The following is a 20,544-nucleotide window of genomic DNA, read 5'->3' on the forward strand; positions in this document are numbered from 1 at the left end:
GGAGGGTTGGTGTTTGTGCCATTAAGGTGTTTTAGAAAAACCAACCACAGTACATAAGGTATTTAGGTTATTTACCCTTAACTGTTGGTGTCTTCATTTTAACATGAGGCCTGACCATCTCAAAAGTATCATATATTCACCCTTCTTTTCCCCAAGACTGGAAGCAGGAAAGCGGTCTGATGCAGCACAAAGCAAACCAACACAGACAAAACACAGATTGTGTCCTTGCATACAATGCACAATGGTCCACTTGCCAAATAAAGTTCCTCTTTTTAGCACACACAGCAGGTCTGTGTGGAATGGTCAACCGCTGGTGGCACTACTAGAAGGGAATAAGTGTTTCATGTATCCTGGACTCTATGTCAGCATGTGGGGTGTAATAAATGCAAAGAGTTGCTTATGACAGACTACTAAAATGTATTTAACCACTGCCTGCTGGAAGGTTTAAAGCAATCGAATTTGGCTTTGTTGGTAAACATCATATGATCTTATACAGGGTTAGGGTTAGGATGGACAGTGCCAAATGCTGCAAAAGGCGTTTCGATATTAACTCATTGTCAGTGTGCAATGACACAATTCTACAGGTCTTGTTCATGCATGGTTGTGCAGTTAATGTAAATCAGCATTTTTTCTGATTATCCTTTGGGATCTTTACACCACAAAAAAAACACTAATTAAATCAACTAGTTAACCCTTATGCAGCCTCTAGTGGTCAGTAGTTGAGAACCATACATGTTTTTTTTGGTCTTAGTTGCACCATACCAAATGAGTGAAAGTGGAAGACGGACCACTCACTTCTGGGCTTTTAGTCTAACGCAGGTACAGTGCTAAGGCCCTTACTGATAGCCCTGCTTTTAGCACTCCAAAGTGTCAAAATGTCCCATTTTAGGTGACAATGCTTTATCACACGTCTAACCTCCAGCTACATGGGTGGGGGTGACTAAGAGCATCAATCGCTTTGACTGACAACAAGATATTCCTACTTACGCTCGAATACCCAACAAACCCCATATACTGTAGCTGCACAGCTGTTCTGAGACAAATATCAACCTACAGTACACACTGACTGTTATGTGGCCATTTTGGTTTCAATAGTCAACTCCTCCTGACTCATTAGGGCTATCTGATGTGACCTAAACAAAGTCATAGCAATCTGTTATACATTCTTGGTGTATAAGCACAAAAGTGTAGTTCAGTGTAGAAAACTTTACTTCACTATTTTTAAACTGCAGGTGTATTGCCACACTAAACCACTTGACTAAACTAAATTCAATGTCTGGAGGAAAAACAATAGTTAAAGCTTAATTTTCAAAGTAGTATTTGTATTTGTCAAAACCCCCAAAATAACAGACAACTCGGTTAAAAAACAATGGAGAGCTGACCTCTTTAACTAATCTCAGTTTCCATTTGAATTCCATTTACTGTTGTGTGCGCATTTTTATTTTATTTAGCTATGCTAAACGAGTGATGTTAAACGTGCCTCTTGCTCATATCCGCCGCATTGCTAGTTGTTTTCACTAAGAGGTTCTGTTGTTGATGCGACCTAACTTCTGGTGCGCAGTGGACTGTGTAACAGAATTGCCAAATAAAAATAATGGCACCAATTATCATCAACACTTATTAGAAATATGGTCAAAATATGGACCATCATGACAATGCGGCCATTGTTTTAAGACGAAGGTGCAATTATTTTGTCTCTCTATCTTGCCTATAAGAAAGAAAGGAAGAAAGGCCGACCATTACATGTAAATATAAAAAAAATAAAAATACTGTTTGTAGATCTGCCTAAAAAACAAAATGCAACCAATGTTCATGAACATTCATTGCCAATGAATGTTCATGAACATTGGTTGCATTTTGCCAAATGAATCATTGGACAGATATTCATAGCACGGCGGCCATGGTTTTTAGACAGACAAACAGGTACAGCGGCCACAATTTTTCCATCTACAGTCCCCTCCATAAGTATCGGAACGGTGAGGCCAATTCATTTATTTTTGCTGTAGACTGGAAACATTTGGGTTTGACACCAAAAGATGAATATGAGACAATAGCTCAACATTTCAGCTTTTATTTCCAGGTATTTACATCTGGATCTGATACACAACTGAGAAGATATCATTATTTGAAACGGAACGCCACATTTTTAGGCAAGCAAAAGTATTGGAACAGATAGACTTTAAATAAATTAAAGTGAATAAAATGTAATATTTTGTCGCGAATCCTTTGCTTGCAATAACCGCATCAAGCCTGTGACCCATTGACATCACCAAACTTTTGCATTCTTCTTTTGTGATGCTTTTCCAGGCTTTCACCGCAGCCTCATTCAGTTGCTGTTTGTTTTGGGGGGTTACACCCTTCGGTCTCCTCTTTGGCAGGTAAAATGCATGCTCTATGGGGTTTAAGTCTGGAGATTGACTTGGCCAGTCTAAAACTTAATATTTCTTGCCCCTGATGAACTACTTTGTTGTTTTTGCAGTTTTTTTGGATCATTATCTTGCTGCATGATGAAGGATCTTCCAATCAGTTTGGTTGCATCTTTCTTTAAATTGTCAGACAGAATGTTTCTGTAGACTTCTGAGTTAATTTTGCTGCCGCCATCATGTGTTACTGTGTTGTTGTCAAGATGAACCTTTACCAAAGTGATGGAAAGGCTAAAGTTTAGAGAAAAAACGGATCTGCTCGTGATCCCAAACATACAAGCTCATCTGTGAAACACGGTGGAGGCAATGTCATAGCTTGGGCTTGCATGGCTTCTTCTGGGAAGGGCTCATTATTCTTCATTGATGATGTAACACATGATGGCAACAGCAAAATTAACTCTAAGTCTACAGAAACATTTTGTCTGCCAATTTAAGGAAAGATGCAACCAAACTGATTGGAAGATCCTCCATCATGCATCAAGATAATGACCCAAAACACAACAAAGGAGTTAATCAGGGGCACAAAGTAGAAGGTTTTAGACTGGCCAAGTCAATCTCCAGACTTAAACCCTATAGAGCATGCATTTTACCTGCCAAAGAGGAGACTTAAGAGAGTTACCCCCTTACACAAACAGCAACTGAAAGAGGCTGCGGTAAAAGCCTGGAAAGGCATCATAAAAGAAGAATGCAAAAGTTTGGTGATGTCAATGGGTCACAGGCTTGATGCAGTTATTGCAAGCAAAGGATTTGCGTCAGAATATTACGTTGTATTCACTTTAATTTATTTAAAGTCTATCTGTTCCAATACTTCTGCTCGCCTAAAAATGTGGCGTTCCGTTTCAAATAATGCTATCTTCTAAGTTGTGTATCAGATCCAGATGTAAATACCTGGAAATGAAAGCTGAAATGTTGGGCTATTGTCTCATATTCATCTTTTGGTGTCAAACCCAAATGTTTCCAGTCTACAGCAAAAATAAAGGAATTGGCCTCACTGTTCCGATACTTATGGAGGGGACTGTATATTGTCTAAAGAAAGAAGGAAAGAAAGAAAGGCCGACCATTGCATATAAGCAGAAAAATTACACCTGGGCCAAAGCCCATTCAAATAATGCCACCAATATTCATCAACACTCATTAGAAAGATAGTCATAGCACGGCGGCCATTGTTTTAGACAAGACAGCAGGCGCCATTATTGCACCTATCTATTGAAAGAAAGAAAGAAAGAAAGAAAGAAAGAAAGAAAGAAAGAAAGAAAGAAAGAAAGAAAGAAAGAAAGAAAGGGCATAGCGGCCATTGTATTTGGGTAGAAAAATATAGACAGTTAACTTACAGTTTGAAGATCTACCTTTAAAAAAAACAAATGGCACCAATAAGCATCAACACTTGTTAAACAGATAGTCAAAGCACTACAGCCTTTGTTGATAGATTGAAAGATAGACAGTCATGAATTTAAAATGTCTCGTATTAGGTGCACTGTTGACTCCTACAACATTAACACATAACAAAAAGCCATGGCTGGTAAGGTTGTCAATAAGATATGTGCTTCATACTGATTTGATTTAGAGGTTAAAACATCACAGCAAGCACAGAAAGCCCTCACATCACTTCATACTCTACACACCACAAAAAGTAAATTGCACAAAAGAATGAATTGTGCTTAACGATGTCTGTAGATTTCAACAAAATATATAGAGACTTACCGATTAGATGAGTCTTCTTTTGTAAGTGTTCCTTGGCCTCCAGTGTTACCAGACTTGATGACAATGTTTCCAACTGTGAATTATCATCAGCTGAATATTTAGCTTAAAAGTGTAATTATATTCACATATAGCTGTTGGTTGAAAACATGTCATAGTTGTGTTTTAAATACACTTGATTAGAAGTGTTTTAAAACTTGCTTTTTTCCCCTCCAATAATCAACGTAGAAAAGAAATGGCTTCAGAATCTGATTGTCCCTTGATCAGTCGGTACATGGGCATCTTTCTTTAATTAAAACGTTTAAGAATACCAATTGTTTGGCATGTGGAACTAAAGACTCCATTTTCCTGAATTAAGCTACTTCCTGCAGTGTATTGAATGGTGGGTGGACTACAAACTCCTGACAATTCTTCTTCTCTTCTTTTTGTTTTTTGGCAGGTGGCAGCTATCGTTAAAGGTGCATTACCGCCACCTACCTACTATTTTGGACTGTGAACCAGATACTTCCTCCTCCCATTAACTAAGCTTAAAAATAAAAAAAATAATAATAATGATAATAATAATTTGTATAAATATACTAAGTTATATTCTCTTCATTAAACCAGTTTCTCTTAAAAAAATAAAAAATAAATTAAAGTTTCCTTCTTCTTAATTTAATAACTCTTTGAAATATATTGTTCTCACATCCCTTTTCCCAAGTTTCTTGGAACACACAATGGCAAATGACATGCTCAACTCTTTCTCCTGCTAAATTACAAATGCATATTCCTGATGGTTGTTTGCCAATAAGATGCATAGTGCTGTTCAAACCTATGTGCCCTATTCTAAGTCTTGTTATTACTGTTTGTTCTCTGGAGTTCCTTCCTCTGAAATCCCTTCGTTCCACTTTTGACTGTATTTTATTTAATTTCTTTGTCCCACTGTTTTTGCCATGCAGCCATGATTTTGGTTTTTACTAGCGCTTTTGCTTCGCCTTCACTGAAATTGACATCCATAATCATGTCTTGTTTGAGTGCTTGTTTCGCTCAACATTCTGTCATTTTGTTCCCCTCTAAACTCCTGCCAATTAAACCATCTCAAACATTTTGAACAATGTCTTAATACTATCCCATTGGTTTACCTACATGCCGCATCTTTAAATTGTATATAAAGCTTCATGAGATGACGGGCCGATCTTGGTCCAACCTCTAAATCGAATGTTTGAACAAAGATCTCAAAGGAGTGAAGACTATTTGGTCCTTAGCCAGTTATCCAGAGGGGACAATGGACAACAACTTAATGAGGAGGATAGTCCTTTAAGTGGGTCAGAATGCCATGAGTGTTTAATGCACACACTACCCACAATATCTTTATAAGCCAGAGATGATTTTTTAGAATATATTTTAAGTAATTTCAAGAGCAATTCAACTGATTATGTTATGGTTCACCAGACGCCTGTAGTGACTAACCTCGGAGCTTTTCTTGTTCTTAAGTATCTTATTCTTTAACAATAAGTAAAAACAAGCATAACCAAAGAGTAAAACCTTATAATCAGTGAATTCTACTCTATGAGATTATCTTTGTTTGTATATCCACGCTGCCACCAGGGTATAAAAAGCCAGTGACTGACAGTCTTGATGGAGTCGTCATGTGAGCTGGCAGCGGTACAGCGCCTCTGAGCGTAAAAGCTGTTCCCTGTGTTCAGAGTGAAACCCAGGCTTTGTGCTGAATCAAAAAGCCCTCGCTGCTTTTCCCTATTCTCTCCTCTGGCTGCAGCGGTTCCAGGAGCCAGACCCCTCGCCACCACCAACACACTTCCCAATCCCAACACCCACCACTCCCCTCCCCTCCACTTCCCTCTCTCATTTCTGTCCATTAGCAATCCGGTTGGGGGAGGTTTTGCTGAAAACAAACAACAACAAACAAAAGAGCAAAGTGGGGCGAGGAGTGCAGAGAGGGAGAACTTCTGTGTGAAATAATTGCGAGGAACAATTTCAAACAGATGTCTGTGTTTGGACTTGGCCGTGGGCTCGTGTCCCCGTTAAATATAGTGATTTGATTGGAAAACAAGCAGTGTGAGATGGGCCGGCAGCCAAGCGGACCATTCAAGGGCTCCCTAATGACCCCCGGGGGTCGAGGGGTCGTCGGAGTAAAAGCAGATCAGAGAGGATGTGGGGCCGGCGGCCGGGACAGGGGCCATAAATCTAGCCCATTCTCAGAGGAAGCTATCTTTTTTCACTTGCCATCGGAATTAAAATACAATCACAATCGTCACATTGTGCTGCCGCCAGTGCGCCAAAGGTTATAATTCAAAGCTAGCAGACAGGGTTGGGAGGTTGGCTTGAGTGATAGTGGACTTTTGGGAGAAAGGTCAACAGGGTCAGGTATTTTAGGCCTGATGAGAACCGCTGCTTATAGGGGAGGGGGGTTGTGGGAAACTGTGCTACAGATATATTATATATTCATATGTTTGATTACTATGACTTGTCTGAAAGAAACGAAAACTGACATTATTCATACAAAAAGTGTGACAGTAGATTCTTCTATTTTGCTGCTATTCTAAAGTACAGTTTGAGTACGCCATAGAAATGTTCCTTCCAATCCATTTAATCCAGTTCATGAAGTTCATAGCAATAATGTATCATGAATGGGAGGCATTATTGCAAAGGGGAACAACATTTATGAGTGCAAAATCTCCGATGGCATAGCTAAACGTGAGTTTTTCTTCCAATTTTCAGCAGGCTCAGCTTTTCACAGATGTGTTAATGTAGGGCAAACAGCTGCACTTAATGGCTGAATGGTGCAAGATGATCAGGATCATTTTCATCCCCACTGGCCATTGAAGGAACACACGTGCTTTTTAGTAAGTCAGAAATAAGAACTTCAACAAGCTGCCAGAAAAAGAGAGAGAGAGAGAGAGCAAAGAGAAATGTTATTTCATACCAGCAACAAAGGGATTTGTCAGACTTGACTATGAGCTCAGAGTTACACTGCTCTGATACACTCTCTACAGGGGAAGAAGTGGTGAGTCAAAATCACTCTGACACACACTCAGGCCAGATGTTGCACAGTGTTTAAGTCTACCAAAGGAAATATCATGAGTGGATATTCTCCCAATATTGTGCTTTAATTCAAATCACTTTTTTGATGTTTTTGAGTAATAATTATTAGATGGTTAAATTTGAATTCCGTAAACTTTAACTAATATCTTAAACGTGTTCTCAATATGAAAATGTACCAGTAAAGTGCTTGCGGTCACATTCCAACCTGTATTATGTGAATGTGTATTGTCCTATTATTTGACAGGGATAAACAGTGACGCAATGTTTCAAGACGCTCAAGTCACTTGGAACTTGTTGATTCACATACTCCAAATGTGCAGGTTTACTTAGCATAGCATTAGTCATTTTAATGTGTCCCTGGCCAAAGCCCATTAAAAAAGTTCGTTTTTTTGCACAACAATAACACAGTCAATGGCAATGCAGTTCTTAGCTTCAAGGCTCTTTCTAACAATGCTTAACCAAGAATATAGTGCGGGAATAAAATGGAACAAAAATAAAATATGGGTTTAGGGTAGAATACATATACAAAAGAATATGATAGAATACAGTGGTAGTCTGGGGATACAGTCGTGTATTCAGAATGTATATTCACAGAAAACTGTGACAGAAACAATCCACCACTATGCATTTGATGTTGTCTTCTGTCATCCTTCTTTGAGTAAAGGGACATGCTGCGACACAGTTCCCTTTCACTGCAATATGCTACAGGAAAGACACACTTATCACCATGATGACCTGTGACCCCCCAAAAGGATGACCCTCTGAAGAATGCTTTCAGCCATGTGCTGCAGTGCCACATATACTTAGGGCTAACACCTGACTCTATCCATCTTGACTGACACGGCAGAAACACTGAAACACTGCACACTCACAACCAAATTAACCTGATATTGCCATTGTGTAAACCTAACAGACTTAAGCTTACTAAGGCCTTGAAAAAGTGTTAAGATACTTGAGAAGCTTTGTGAATCTCTTGACTAATTCTGCTGCTTACAGATGTAAACATTTCTGCATTGCCTTTAAAATGATGCTCTATGTTGTATAGCATGGCATTCAATATGATCTTTTTTAGATTACCCTTAAAGAAAAGGATATCTTAAGTGAACGGATGCTAATTATTTTTGTGTCTACTGTCACTCTTCAAATGTAAACATACAGTCTTGTTTGTCACTCGTTGAGCCATCTACTGCCTTGACATTAGCTTGTTACAGGCTAGGCGCTGAGATGGGCCAGAGAGACATACATGTTCAGTAACAGGCTCCACACACCACACTAAAATATTATGAACCACATGGTAACACAACATGTGCAGGGAGCCCTACAGGAGCTTGTGGGTGTAGTTTGTGTACAGCAGAAATGGCTAAGAGAGAAACAGGAAAGGGGGCCAGTGTTGCCCTGCTGACCATTCAAACAAGACTACAAGTTATATACAGTATGATTTTATTCAGGTAGGTGGGATGGTGGGCTCTACTGTTTGAAGACCCTGTCTGTGATAGGGGCGTCTATTGTCATTATGTATATTTAAGGACTAAACAAAAAACAACGTCATTATATATATTAGGACCCTGCAAACTGTGTTTTGCTTCTCAGCCTTAGGGTTATACTTTTTGGTTTAAAGGACATCAAACTAAAATGCTACTATCATGGTCATGTGCCATAATTAAAAGATCTCGCATGCACTCCTATTTTGTTCACTTTCAATGTAGTGATTCAAAGTATATTATTGGCCATTGAACTGAAATTCAAAGTAACTTTAGGTTTGATTTAATATGATAGTTCTGAAATGTAAATAGACCATCTTGTCAATTGGACTATGTATAGTGTTGAACACAGAACACAACTAAATATTGTATCTCTTAAGTTGTATTGAGGGCAATCACAGACTCTACGGATCACAAAACTCCATGGTGTTATTATCTCTTAGCGGGTGGCGCCCTCCAGTGTAAAGAGTAGGTAAGAACACATTTAAATGGACAATGCAACTTGATACAATGAAGTTCTGTACTATACGTTTATTTCAAATATGCTTTTATATCAACAGTAGTAACTAAAGCATATAGACAAAATGAAACAGCTTAGCACAAAAAGAGTTTAAGAACAGCTGTTTGTTTTAAGTGTTGGACTGGATAGTAATAGCATGTACACTTGCTGCAATATACTTGATGCAAAACTTGTTGTTCATCATTGTATTTCATGGAATGCAAAAAAGCTTGAACAAAATCGTAAAACAAAAAAAAGTAATGTTGCACATAATGACAAAAGGTAAGGAATGTTGCATTTCAAACATTACATCAGTATAAACACAGAATCCAGATTAAAATAAACATAAACAATCCAAAACACAGAAATCAACAGTTCAAAAGTTAAATGAAAATACAAGGGAGGCATCAACATGTAAGTAAAACATTGTTCAAAGGTTATTTAAAACAAACTGTATCAATAATGTAACATGCAGGCTCAAAGGTATACAGTATATGGACAACTCTTCAAACTCTTACATAGTTGGTAAAATAGTACTTACATTGACATGTTTACATGTTCATCAATATTTTGCCGTTCCTTTGACATTTATGCATTTTCAGCATTATTTTGCAGTTACATTGACATATTTACATGTTCAACAATATTTTAAAGCACCTTAAAAAAAATTCAATTTCAGCATTATTTTGCAGTTACATTGTCATTTCTGCATTTTCAGCAATTTTTTTATGTTACATTGACATGTTTGCATGTTCAGCAATATTTTTACATTTCTGCATTTTTAGCTATTTTTTCGCAGTTCCTTTGATATTTCTGCATTTCTAGCACTATTATGGAGTGACATTGACATTTCTTCATTTGTAGTACTATTTTGCAGTCAGATTGATATTTCTGCAATTTCTTTTCTTTTCAAAGTATACAACGGTGTGTAAAACCGAATTATCCAAAATGATTGGCTGAAAATACCGTATGTTGGAATAGGCTGCTTTTTTATGTACTTTAGTACATGTCAAATGCAATAGGGCCTTTCATGGAGAAGCCAACGAAGAATGACACTTTGGATCCCTGGGCATGCCTTCTAAGCTCACTGCGAGACATTGTAATGACTTCAAGCTTCAGATCTGGGTTACCAGTATCTGCAAGTATACAGTCGCTCTTCACCTCACCAGTGGCCCTGCACAGGAGCTCCTCCACCTTCTTCTCTTTCCATATTTTGCCATTTTCCCACATGGAGGCAAATCGTTCCTGCTCCTGCCTGAGGCACCTTTTGATTTCCCCAACATGTACCAGTCTTTCATAGCCTTGCTTCTTCCCCAGGTAGAAATGGATCATGGGCCACTTTCCATTGTACACGTTCCTCATCTCTCTGTGATAATAGGTCTTCATCTGTGAGATCCACTTCCCCAGACTTCTGGGAGCCACTACTGGAAAACTCTGCTGTGGCCACAACAAGGCAGCTGCAATGAAGTGCAGTGGCAAAATGTCACCTAATGGGGTTTGCTCATGAAGAACATGGTAAAGGAGATCCATTAGTTTCGGGAATGGCTGAATGTCCTGTGATTCAAATTTCATACAACTCAACACAACATTGACATAGATTATATTGATTCTGTCCGTCACAGTTGTATTTTGCTGAGATGCGCAAACACAAGCATACTGTCTGGCGATCTTCTCCATTATTTCAGGTGAGATGCCGCTTGAGAGACAATTCAGAATCCCAGAATAGGTATCTGCTTTGTGCATCTCCAGGAATTGCCTTGCCTTGTGTAGTTTTAGCATGCTGAGCATGGTTTTATTCTTCAAAAGAGCTGCAGAATCTGTCTTACAGAAAAGCTTTGCATACTTTTGGAAACATCTGAAAAGCTCATTTTGGGCTATTTGCTCACGACTGTCTTTCAATCCAAATCTGGAGCCCAAGTTCACATAGAAATTGTCAAGGAAGTCAATGTTCACCTTCATCCTATATTTGATTGTTTTAAGTAAATCCTCAAACTGTCTGAGAATCCAGTAGTAGGCTCTGTGTTTGTTTTTACATTGATCACATCTCTCTACTTCCTCAAGTTTAGTATCTCCAGAGAGAACCGAACTCATTATGTCATGGCGGACATGGTCAGAGGAAAATATGGGGGTCTTTTCCAGCACTTCAATGACAAATACGCCGACCTGAATTTCCCCTAGGCACCCAGATGTATTAAAAGTGCAGTTGTCTGTCTTGTTTTGTAATCGCTTAATTGACTCCTCCTTTGCAAGGTCCTGTGTTTCCTTAAATGCATCTATTGCTGATTGGGCCAGTTTGAGACACATGCTCAGTTGTTCAGGGGCAATAGGCTCTTCCTTGTAGAGTGAAATGACATTCTTAAGCTCATGCTTGATAACTTGTGCTGATGTGTCTGCCATATATGAGCTGTCTTTAGAAAGCTCTCTTGCTCTCTTTGCCCAATCTTTTGCCTCTGAGAAATCCTTCTTTTTCAGGTAGTAGTACCTAGCAAGTAACTGAGAGACAGTCGCATCTTTCTCAAATCTTTTTGATGCATTTTCTAGCACTATCTCCTCCAGTCCCGGGGTTTCATTTGCAATGTCTTGAATTAGTGGAGAAAAAGTTGATTCCTCCGTGAGTGAATGATGTCTTCTCACCAAAATGTCATGAACATCTCGCAGGAGTTTGTCTTTGCCTTGTGTGCTTGCATAAAGCGTGTTTGTTGTCAGAAGAAGGTCGGTAATATCAGCTTTACTCATTTTGTGTGTTGTTGTGAGTTCCTGCAAACAGTGTCTTGCAATACTTGGATGGATCATTGTCACAGCTTTGAATATTACCTTACCCTCAACTAAGCAACAGGTAATCAAATTGGCAAATTTCCCAAATCCTTCTTCCACTTTGATGGTTCCACATACTGGTTTTGGTTGAAGACCAAGGAATTCCTCACACAGAGAGATGGAAAGAGAGGCACCCTTGCAGTATACATTCAACAGAACTAAAACAGCCAGGAGTTGTGCATCTTTCTCATTCTTGTCGAAGCTGTTCAGGGTGTTGCGAGCCACACCCTGAATATACTCTTGTTTAAAGTTCTTCTTCAGGATCATGAATCCATAGAATGTTTCGGCATTCTTGTGTGTTTTCTCTATTTCTACAAGTTTTTCCTCAAACAGTTTCTGCTCTTTCTCAGAGAGAGTATTTCCAATGAATACTGTCTCTTGAGCAAGTTGAGTATTGTCAGATGACTCAGACCTCATACAGTTCAGGAGAATTACTTGTGCAGACCTGGACTGAATGCCTTTCTTTGCACATTCTTTTTCAATGAGCTGCTGCAAGTCAAATACTTTTTCCTTCTCATCAAAGTCATCTATCATCAGCAAAACAGGGATCCGTGGCACTTGCTCCCCATGGTCATACAATAAAAGTTTGACAACTTGATCAGCTACTTCAGACAAGACAGCATTACTGTCTTTGAGGACAGCACAACGGAATTTGTCCCGAAGAGCCCATAAAATATGCATGGCCAAGGTAGTCCCACCACATCCAGGTAAATGCATGAGGCTAAACAACACGCAGGCCTTTCTCAGGGTGCACAGATCTGGTATGATCGTGTTCATGATGTAATCAAACTGGTCTCGTTTGATAAAGGGTGTGGATCCAGGCTGCTCGGAGAAATAAAGATTCCACCATGACACTTTTCCTCCTTTGTAGAAGTTCTCCTCTATGACAATTTTGTCATCATTTCCTCCTTCACACTGGTTCACACAGAGGACATCTAAGGTGTTCAGGCTACGCTCCACTTTCTTCTCAAGAAGTACTTTGCTTCCACCGCCACAGGGTAAGAAATGGCTAGTTCTACGATTTTTTGACAAAAGACTAAGGATAGTGCCATTGACTTCAGCAAAGCTGAGTGCATATATGCATCTACCAGAGATGTCGATTCCACATCGAGCTTCAATTAGGTCTGTCCAGGATGTAAATGCTTTTTCGTTGTCACATAAACAAAGGATTTGATCTGTGCCTTTGAGCTCCTGTAAGAATGTACTGAAAGTCTCCACAAGAGGGTCCATCTTCTCACTCACTGGTGACAAAAGTAAGAAAATGACAAGAAATCTCTTGTTTGGAAGCACATCTTTCCGACACAGGAAAGAAATCACATCGCGAATGGATGCTCCCTTGTCCATCATCCACAGGTCTATGTCTGAGGGTGCCTCATCCTCAACACCTCCATTGCAGAATACCCAGCTGGTGTTTCGCGTTAATTTCAACTTGTTTGCCATGTCCTCAACTCTTTCTGTGATTTTATACTCTTCTGGTAAATGGATACTTACTGCACTTTGCTTTTCAAAGTGACAGTGTAATCCATTTTTAGCTGATTCTGGATCAAAGTCCAACACAGCTGTTGGGTTAAGCTCTACAAGAAATCCTAGTGATTCAAACTGGATTGAATGTGATTTGTTAGTGACTATCACATACCGCTCAAAGTGTGATTTATCTAAAGAGTGGGATCCACCAGTTATCATCTGACTTAATCTAGAGCCTTGAGTACTGCTCCTTATTACATTGAGGTGCTCCTCTTCTGCTTGTTTTCGGAGTTGTGATTGTTGGGCAATACTGTCAACAAACTTGTTGTACTCTTCCATATGTTTGGCAAATGATGTTGGTGCGAGGAGATCTCTGCTGCTACCTCCATCTCGGACAAAGAACAATTTTGATGGATTTGTTTCAGTTTTGACTGTTTCTTTACCTTTTGCTTTTTTCTTGGCCTTTTTTGCATCAATGCTGAAAGTGTGGTAGATGTTTTCTTTACAGATCGTAGAGTCAGGTACTATGTCCACTTCAATCACAAATTTGTCAGAGGATGTCATATTCGTATTGAGAACCCCAACAAATCTAGGAGGTTTGATGCAAATCTGAGCAGTCTGTTTGTGTTTATGCTCAAAATAACCATCAATGGCAGATTTTAGTTCATTTGCATAAGCCTCTTTGTCCTTAACGACCACTCCCAAAACTTCACCGTGGGTGAAGTCTGGTTTGTCCCCTATTCCAAAATGTATGGTACCATTGGTGCGGCTATTCATGCAGGCAGCTGCAAAGCGAATAACCTCAGTTGTTAACTTGCTCATTTTAGTTTCATCTGTTGTATTGATAAAAGCTTTATACTCATGGCAGGGTTCGATTAGGTTTGAGGCACCTGATTCTATATTATCAAGAATGCTGCTCTCCATGTATCTATATGTATCATGGTACCTACAAAATGGATAAGGCTTGCATTGTCTTGCTGGCTGATTTGTTGAGTGCGATAGTTCATCTTTCTTTAATTTCACTACCTCATCTCTGGCATGAATGATCTGTTTTGCTGGTCCATAAGTCAAACCCATCTTTTTTAAGTCTGTTGTATCCAAAAGCAAAAGAGTAGGGCCATCAATGTCCTGCCGGAACAGTGTTACGGCATCTTTGTCATCCACATTATCCAGTTTGAGAGCCCATTCTCTCACTTGATGTTTATTCCATTCCTTGATGTCAGGTGGCAGATCCTCCTCCGGACTCTTTAAAATAAAAATGTTATTCTTTTTTAACATTTTAAACAAAAATGACTGCACACTTAATGTAGTATCGAAGCATTAGGTGAAGAAATGACCAACCACTCGAAGTGGTTCTATTTCATTCTTCCTGACCGCCAGAAGCAGTGCTTAACACTGGATGTTATCCATCTTGCGCATGCTAGGTTAGGTATTTAATATAAACAAAAGTCACATGCGACCTAGGATGATGTTGGGTAGCCCCGCCTATATTTATTCAAAAATAATACATTTGAAGTTGAAGTTGAGTTGTATAAGCCCACATCACCCTCAAAGAGGGTGATGCCAACGTTGGTTGAAGCCAACATTTTGTCCTCCAAGGGCTGCGATTAGTAATTCATGGCTGTATACTAACGCAGACAGATCGGTGTTTTAGCTGGTAAATGAGGCATTTTACAGGTAACACTAGACTTACGCAGCGTCTTCCCCAGTTGTGAAGCTCTGCTAGTAAGGTAAGTATTACCGCTGTATTAGCTTTATATGGATCCTGTTTTCGGACTTCCTCTTGGATATACTAGCGAGACTAGAGCTACCTGTTCCTGGAAGAGTTCCATAGATACAGGGACACTCCCAACCCAGAGGTGCCCCCATAGGAAAAAGTTTAAGAAGGCTGGTTGGCTGCCAAAGTTGACACACTAGCGTCAGAGTTTGCTTTTAAAGGAAGTGAGTCCAGGGCTGGCTTATGCCTCGTTTCCACCGAGTAGAGCGGGTCGGATCGGAGCGGTTTGGTCCGGGTAGTTTGGCTTTTCATTTGCCAAAAGTTGGGTAGAGTACGGTTTAAGCGCACCTAACCGCTCTGAGCCGCTCCAAATCTCAGTACTCCTCCGTAGGGGTACTAGCCGTCTGAAAGGGTGCCTAAAAGGCGGAGCTACACACTGCAGTCATTTGATTGGTCGAAAGAATCATTTCCGCCATGTGTAGTCATCTCGGCAAGAGTGAAGATGGTCTTGTGTTTTGGCGAAAATGTGAGCACAGCTCTGTTTATTGTGTGGTGTTTTTCCTCGTCAATAAATTAATCAGTTGGTTACACTGTGTCCCATAGTCACGTAGCTGCCGCAGCCAGCACTGTTCGCTCACTGTCTCTATGAGTTGCGCCGAGCCGTCTCTGTGTGTTTACGCCATAGATAGTAGTAAATACACGCTCACAACAACACGGGGGGAATAAATAAAGAAGCGGCTGGTTTGAATAATTTCCGCCGTTTGTAGTCACCTCGGCTAGAGTGAAGAGTTTTGGCGAAAATGTGAGCGCGGCACTGTTTATTGTGTGGTGTTTTTCCTCGTCATTAAATGAATCAGTTGGCTACACTGTGTCCCACTGCTACGATGTCACCTAGCTGCCGCAGCCAGCGCTGTTCGCTAACTGTCTTTATCAGTTGCACCGAGCCGTCTCTGTGCTCACAACACGGGGGGAATAAATAAAGAAGCGGCTGGTTTGACCAAGCAAAAACAAGAGACCGCTGGCTTGACCACAGTTGTTCCACAGCCCGATAGTTTGACCCACATTCTGGCGGCGGCTATCGCAGTCCAGCCTAAACCCCGCCCTACCAGTAAGGGTAGGGTCGGCGGTGGAAAACAACACCGAGATTCTTAAAAGTGAGCTGTCCCGCTCTGAGCCGCTCCGACCCGACCCGCTCTACTCGGTGGAAACGAGGCATAAGGTTTCCTCGTGACTAAGTTGGTTATAGTCATCCAGTTTGAAGCACTACCTCTAGCGGTGAGGAATATTTAAATAGAATGAGAGTTACCTATGTACAACCCCAATTCCGAAAAAGTTAGGACGTTATGTAAAATGTGAATAAAACAGAATGTGATCATGTCCTAATCCTTTTCGATATGTATTCAATAAATATCAATTAAATGTTGTTTAAACGGATAAACAATATAGTTTTTTGTATACACAAATGTAAAATGTTTAAATTGCAACACGTTTCAAAAAAGTTGGGACAGGGGCATGTTTACCACTGTTTTAAATCACCCTTTCTTTAAACAACACTGAAACTTCAGATGCTCAACATTCAGGGGTCTCCATTGTGCTATTTTGTGCTTCATAATGGACCACATTTGTTCAATGGAAGACAGGTATGGACTGCAGACAGGCCAGTCTAGTACCGGCACTCTTTTCCTAGGAAGCAAAGCTGTATGAAGACATGCAGAATCTTGCTTAAATGAGAAGGGACGTCCCTCAAACAGATTTTGTCTGGATAGCAGCATGTTGCTCCAAAACCTGTACTTTTCAGCATTAATGGTGCCTTCATAGATGTGCAAGTTATCTGGATGGTCCAGAGAAGTCTGCAGCATGTGTGGATGTTGTTGATAAATGGCTTTGACTTTGCATGGTAGAGTCTTATCTTGCATTTGTGGTGTTTCTGAAGTGATCGGCCCATGTAGTAATATCCTTTATAAAATCATGTAATTTTTTAATTTAGTGCAACCTGAGTTCATGTGCATTATATTTTAATTGCCCCTTAGTTTTCTCTGGATTCTCAAACTATTTCAATCATATAATGGATTGTTGATGTTGAAATTCTTTGCAGGAATGTTGTTTTTAAACCGTTGGACTGTTCTCCTCTGCAGTTCTTCCCAAAATGGTGAGCCTCACCTCATTATTGCTTGTGAAGACTAACGGCCTCCACACACATCCTACCTCTACTGCCCGTCTACATCGCGTCTGCGTCTGACTTTTTGTCACTGACCGTGTAATCAACCTAGAGCGGGCACACATCCAACCTCAGATGCACTGCTGATGCACGTTGGAGGCACGTCTGCAGCGACGCTCCCCTTTACCTCAGGAGGCTCGCCTATTTTTTACTGAGAGCCGCGCGTCTCTCTCGGGTCTCTCCGCTTTAACTGGTAGAGAAATACTCTGCTGAGAGTCATATTGACTTCATACCGGCAGCTTTCGCTGTAGTTTCACCATTTCCTGGTGTGTCCCTTTCAAAATAAAACTTCCAACAAGCGAAAATGTGACAAAAAAAAAAAAAAAAAAAGACAATGGGGCGCACGGATTACTGTCCAGACTCAATATTAGACTCAATATAAATCATATGCATCATAAATGACTGTAAAGAACTTCATTTTTAATGGGAATTATCTATGAAAACTCTATGTAGAAAGATAGGGCTTTTAGAAGCAGCAGCTGCTGAGACGTTCCGTGTGTCCGAGAAAAGTCCGAGAGACGCAGCAGTGAGGTAAGGCGACGCGCTCCAGAGGTAGACGCAGGATGTGTGCAGAGGCCGTTAAACTTTACGGAATGCCCCTTTATATCCATCCATGATAATATCACCAGTGACATGTTCACTAGCGTAATGGTTCAAAAGGGTGTTTTTTGATCATTCTACAACTTTCCAAATCTTTTAATGCCCCTGTCCCAACTTTTTTGAAATGTGATGCAGGCATCAAATTCAGAATAAGCATTATGTTCACAAACATCAATTAAATAGATAGGGTAGAAGATAAAATACATTGCCTTTGTATAGTTTTTAACTTGATTGTATGTGAAAATGGATTAACAAATGAACACATTCTGTTTTATATACGTTTTACATAACCTCTCAGCTTTTTTGGAATTGTTGTTGTCTATCAATCAACTATGGTTCTGTGAATTCTGGTTGACCGCTCTGACACTTTGAATCTTGGCGAGAAGAATCTGTAGGGACATCTTTGAGGGTGATGTGGTATTTTCCATATAAATGTGCTGGCTTGGCTTGGCTCGGCCCGTCAGCCCAGCAAGGAAGGTGTTTGCTTTTCAATAACAGCAGGGCTACTCGTCTGTGGGAGTAGATCCAACTGATAATGCACTGCCCTCTGGTGCTTATATATTTGTGTGAATATAGGCCTATTTGATCACCAAGTCAAGCCTACCGTTGCTCAACTGTCTGTCAGGCTAATAAAGAAAATAATTAAAAATGATGCGCCACCCTGAGATGAGGGTTAGGGTTAGGGTTAAAGTAGTATAAAAGGACTGACCTCGATTGCCATTAATCGCGCTGTGAATACAGGCCATTATACGGCTATAGTTTGGAATTAAAAGTATAGCTAAAACAAAACAAGCAAAATGCTAATTTCTGTTAGCGCATCATTAGCGATTCAATTCATAAGTTAGCATTAGGCTATCTGACTTTTTGTCTTCTTTTTTTTTAGCCCACGTTATTTGGCACATGTGGTTGTAGTAGTTATGCTAGGTATGCAGGGCATTATTTGGGCTTCTATGACACACTGTATTGTGTGTTGATTATGTATAATTGAAATAGTCTATGGGTTTCTTATTTGGGATGTCTGTTTCATCTGGCTTTGCAGCAGAGGCTATTCACATGTCTCTAGGCTAGGCTAGGCTAGAGGGTCAAGGGTCACTGAACGGTGAGGCTGATTCATCAGCCTGTTTGGCCCCAATGAAAAGTAGGTCCATCCAGAACACAGCTCGGCGTGGATCGGTGTAGTAAAAGTGGTTATGGAAAACCAAATCAGCACGCCATGGCTTGGGTCGGCGTTGGCCAAAAGCGTCAGTGGAAAAATGCTAATGTGCTGACAAAAGGAGGGCTGCCCTAAATAATTTCAGGTAACATGTGACTTACTATTAAATACTACCTGCGCATGCACAACATGGATAACATTCGGTGTTAAGCACTGCCTCTGCCGGTCATCCAGAATTCTTAGAACTGTAGTTACATCCATAACTCTCTTTAAATACATAAGACAGAGCACTTTTTACAAACTTCTGTTAGTTTGATGTTAGAACTTAAGCCACTGGTAGTAAACTGTTATTTACCTTCATTTCACCTTGTTGGGCCATAGCAATGGTGTTTCCTTCTTCGGTTGTAGATCACTAATGTTACAAACATAATTTTAAAGGGTCAATTCATAATAGAGTACAACAGAGGTATGGTATTCATGGTCACTCATAAAGTTAGAATAAAATATGTTTGACCTTCTCATGAAACGATTGTGACAATGCGATTTAGTTTTGATAGATAAAGCTCATATCTTCTCAAAACTTTACTGCAGCTGCAGTTACTGTAGATAATTTCTTGATGCAAAAGGGGTGTAAAAATGCAATGGCTTGATTGCCCAAATCAAGCCATTGCCAATCTCATTCATAAATATGTCCTCATTGGTGTACAATGACCTCTGCCAATAATCTGAATTATCCTCCTGACCGGAGAATTACAAATATTAATATTACATTTTCTACATTGAGAGGGTAGTCTTATGGAAGAATCCATGTTTTTGGAATGTCATCAGGTGCATTGTTTAGAATTTAGAATTGTTCTTGTCCTTGAAAGCCACTGTAGCTTCTGTTATTCTTAAAAAGGGGTGGGGTTACCCAGGGAGCGTCGCATTCTAGAACTTTCTTGATGATGACATATTACACAGTGCCCCTAACCCCCCAAAAACACAGTTTGCAAATGTTAATTGTGGTTTAATTTTCACTGTGATGTGTTTGGATGAGATTGATCAATATTTTTTTGGGAAGATATACACTTTATCTATCAAGAATAAATCACATTATCACAATTGTTTCATGAGAAGATATAAAATGTTAGAGATTTCAGCGTTACCTTAATTTTTCCTGATTGTTCACATGACAGTTCACTTTTCACAAATCTTTACCTCACATTCTGAAAGAGAAAAAATAAATACGAATATATTTATATTTGAGCACATTAGGACCTTTAGGACCAAGTATGGACCTTATTACTTTGCCCAACCAAACTGTCTGTATTTCTGAGGATCAAAACTCAATTGTTTTGTGGAAAACAATTGGCTAGTTCCAGAGCCTTGGTACTGAAAATCCCAGCTATGAATATTATGTTCTAATGTATTTCTACTGTTTTGAAAAATGCCAATC

The 20,544-nt window shown here is 39.8% G+C and overlaps 1 protein-coding gene across 1 annotated transcript; it reads right to left on the minus strand.

Moving 5' to 3' along the window:
- Nucleotides 1-9,209: 9,209 nt before the first annotated feature.
- On the minus strand, nucleotides 9,210-20,315 carry LOC307258622 (sterile alpha motif domain-containing protein 9-like). The gene is made up of 3 exons (XM_080038247.1): nucleotides 20,255-20,315; nucleotides 19,465-19,521; nucleotides 9,210-14,666 (listed from the first exon to the last, which is right to left on the minus strand). Exons 2-3 carry the CDS (start codon nucleotides 19,486-19,488, stop codon nucleotides 10,143-10,145), a joined length of 4,548 nt encoding a protein of 1,515 aa, XP_079894373.1. The 5' UTR covers nucleotides 19,489-19,521; nucleotides 20,255-20,315; the 3' UTR covers nucleotides 9,210-10,142.
- Nucleotides 20,316-20,544: the final 229 nt, after the last annotated feature.

The sequence above is a fragment of the Ammodytes marinus genome (genome assembly GCF_949987685.1).
Source record: "Ammodytes marinus genome assembly, chromosome: 12".
Taxonomy (NCBI): Eukaryota; Metazoa; Chordata; class Actinopteri; order Uranoscopiformes; family Ammodytidae; genus Ammodytes; species Ammodytes marinus.

Excerpts from the sequence above, each read along its gene's own strand:
- LOC307258622 (XM_080038247.1), bottom strand. The coding sequence starts at position 19,488 with ATGGCCCAACAAGGTGAAATGAAG. Across the intron at positions 14,667-19,464 it reads CCCAACAAGGTGAAATGAAG|AGTCCGGAGGAGGATCTGCC; the intron begins GTAAATAACAGT and ends TTTATTTTAAAG.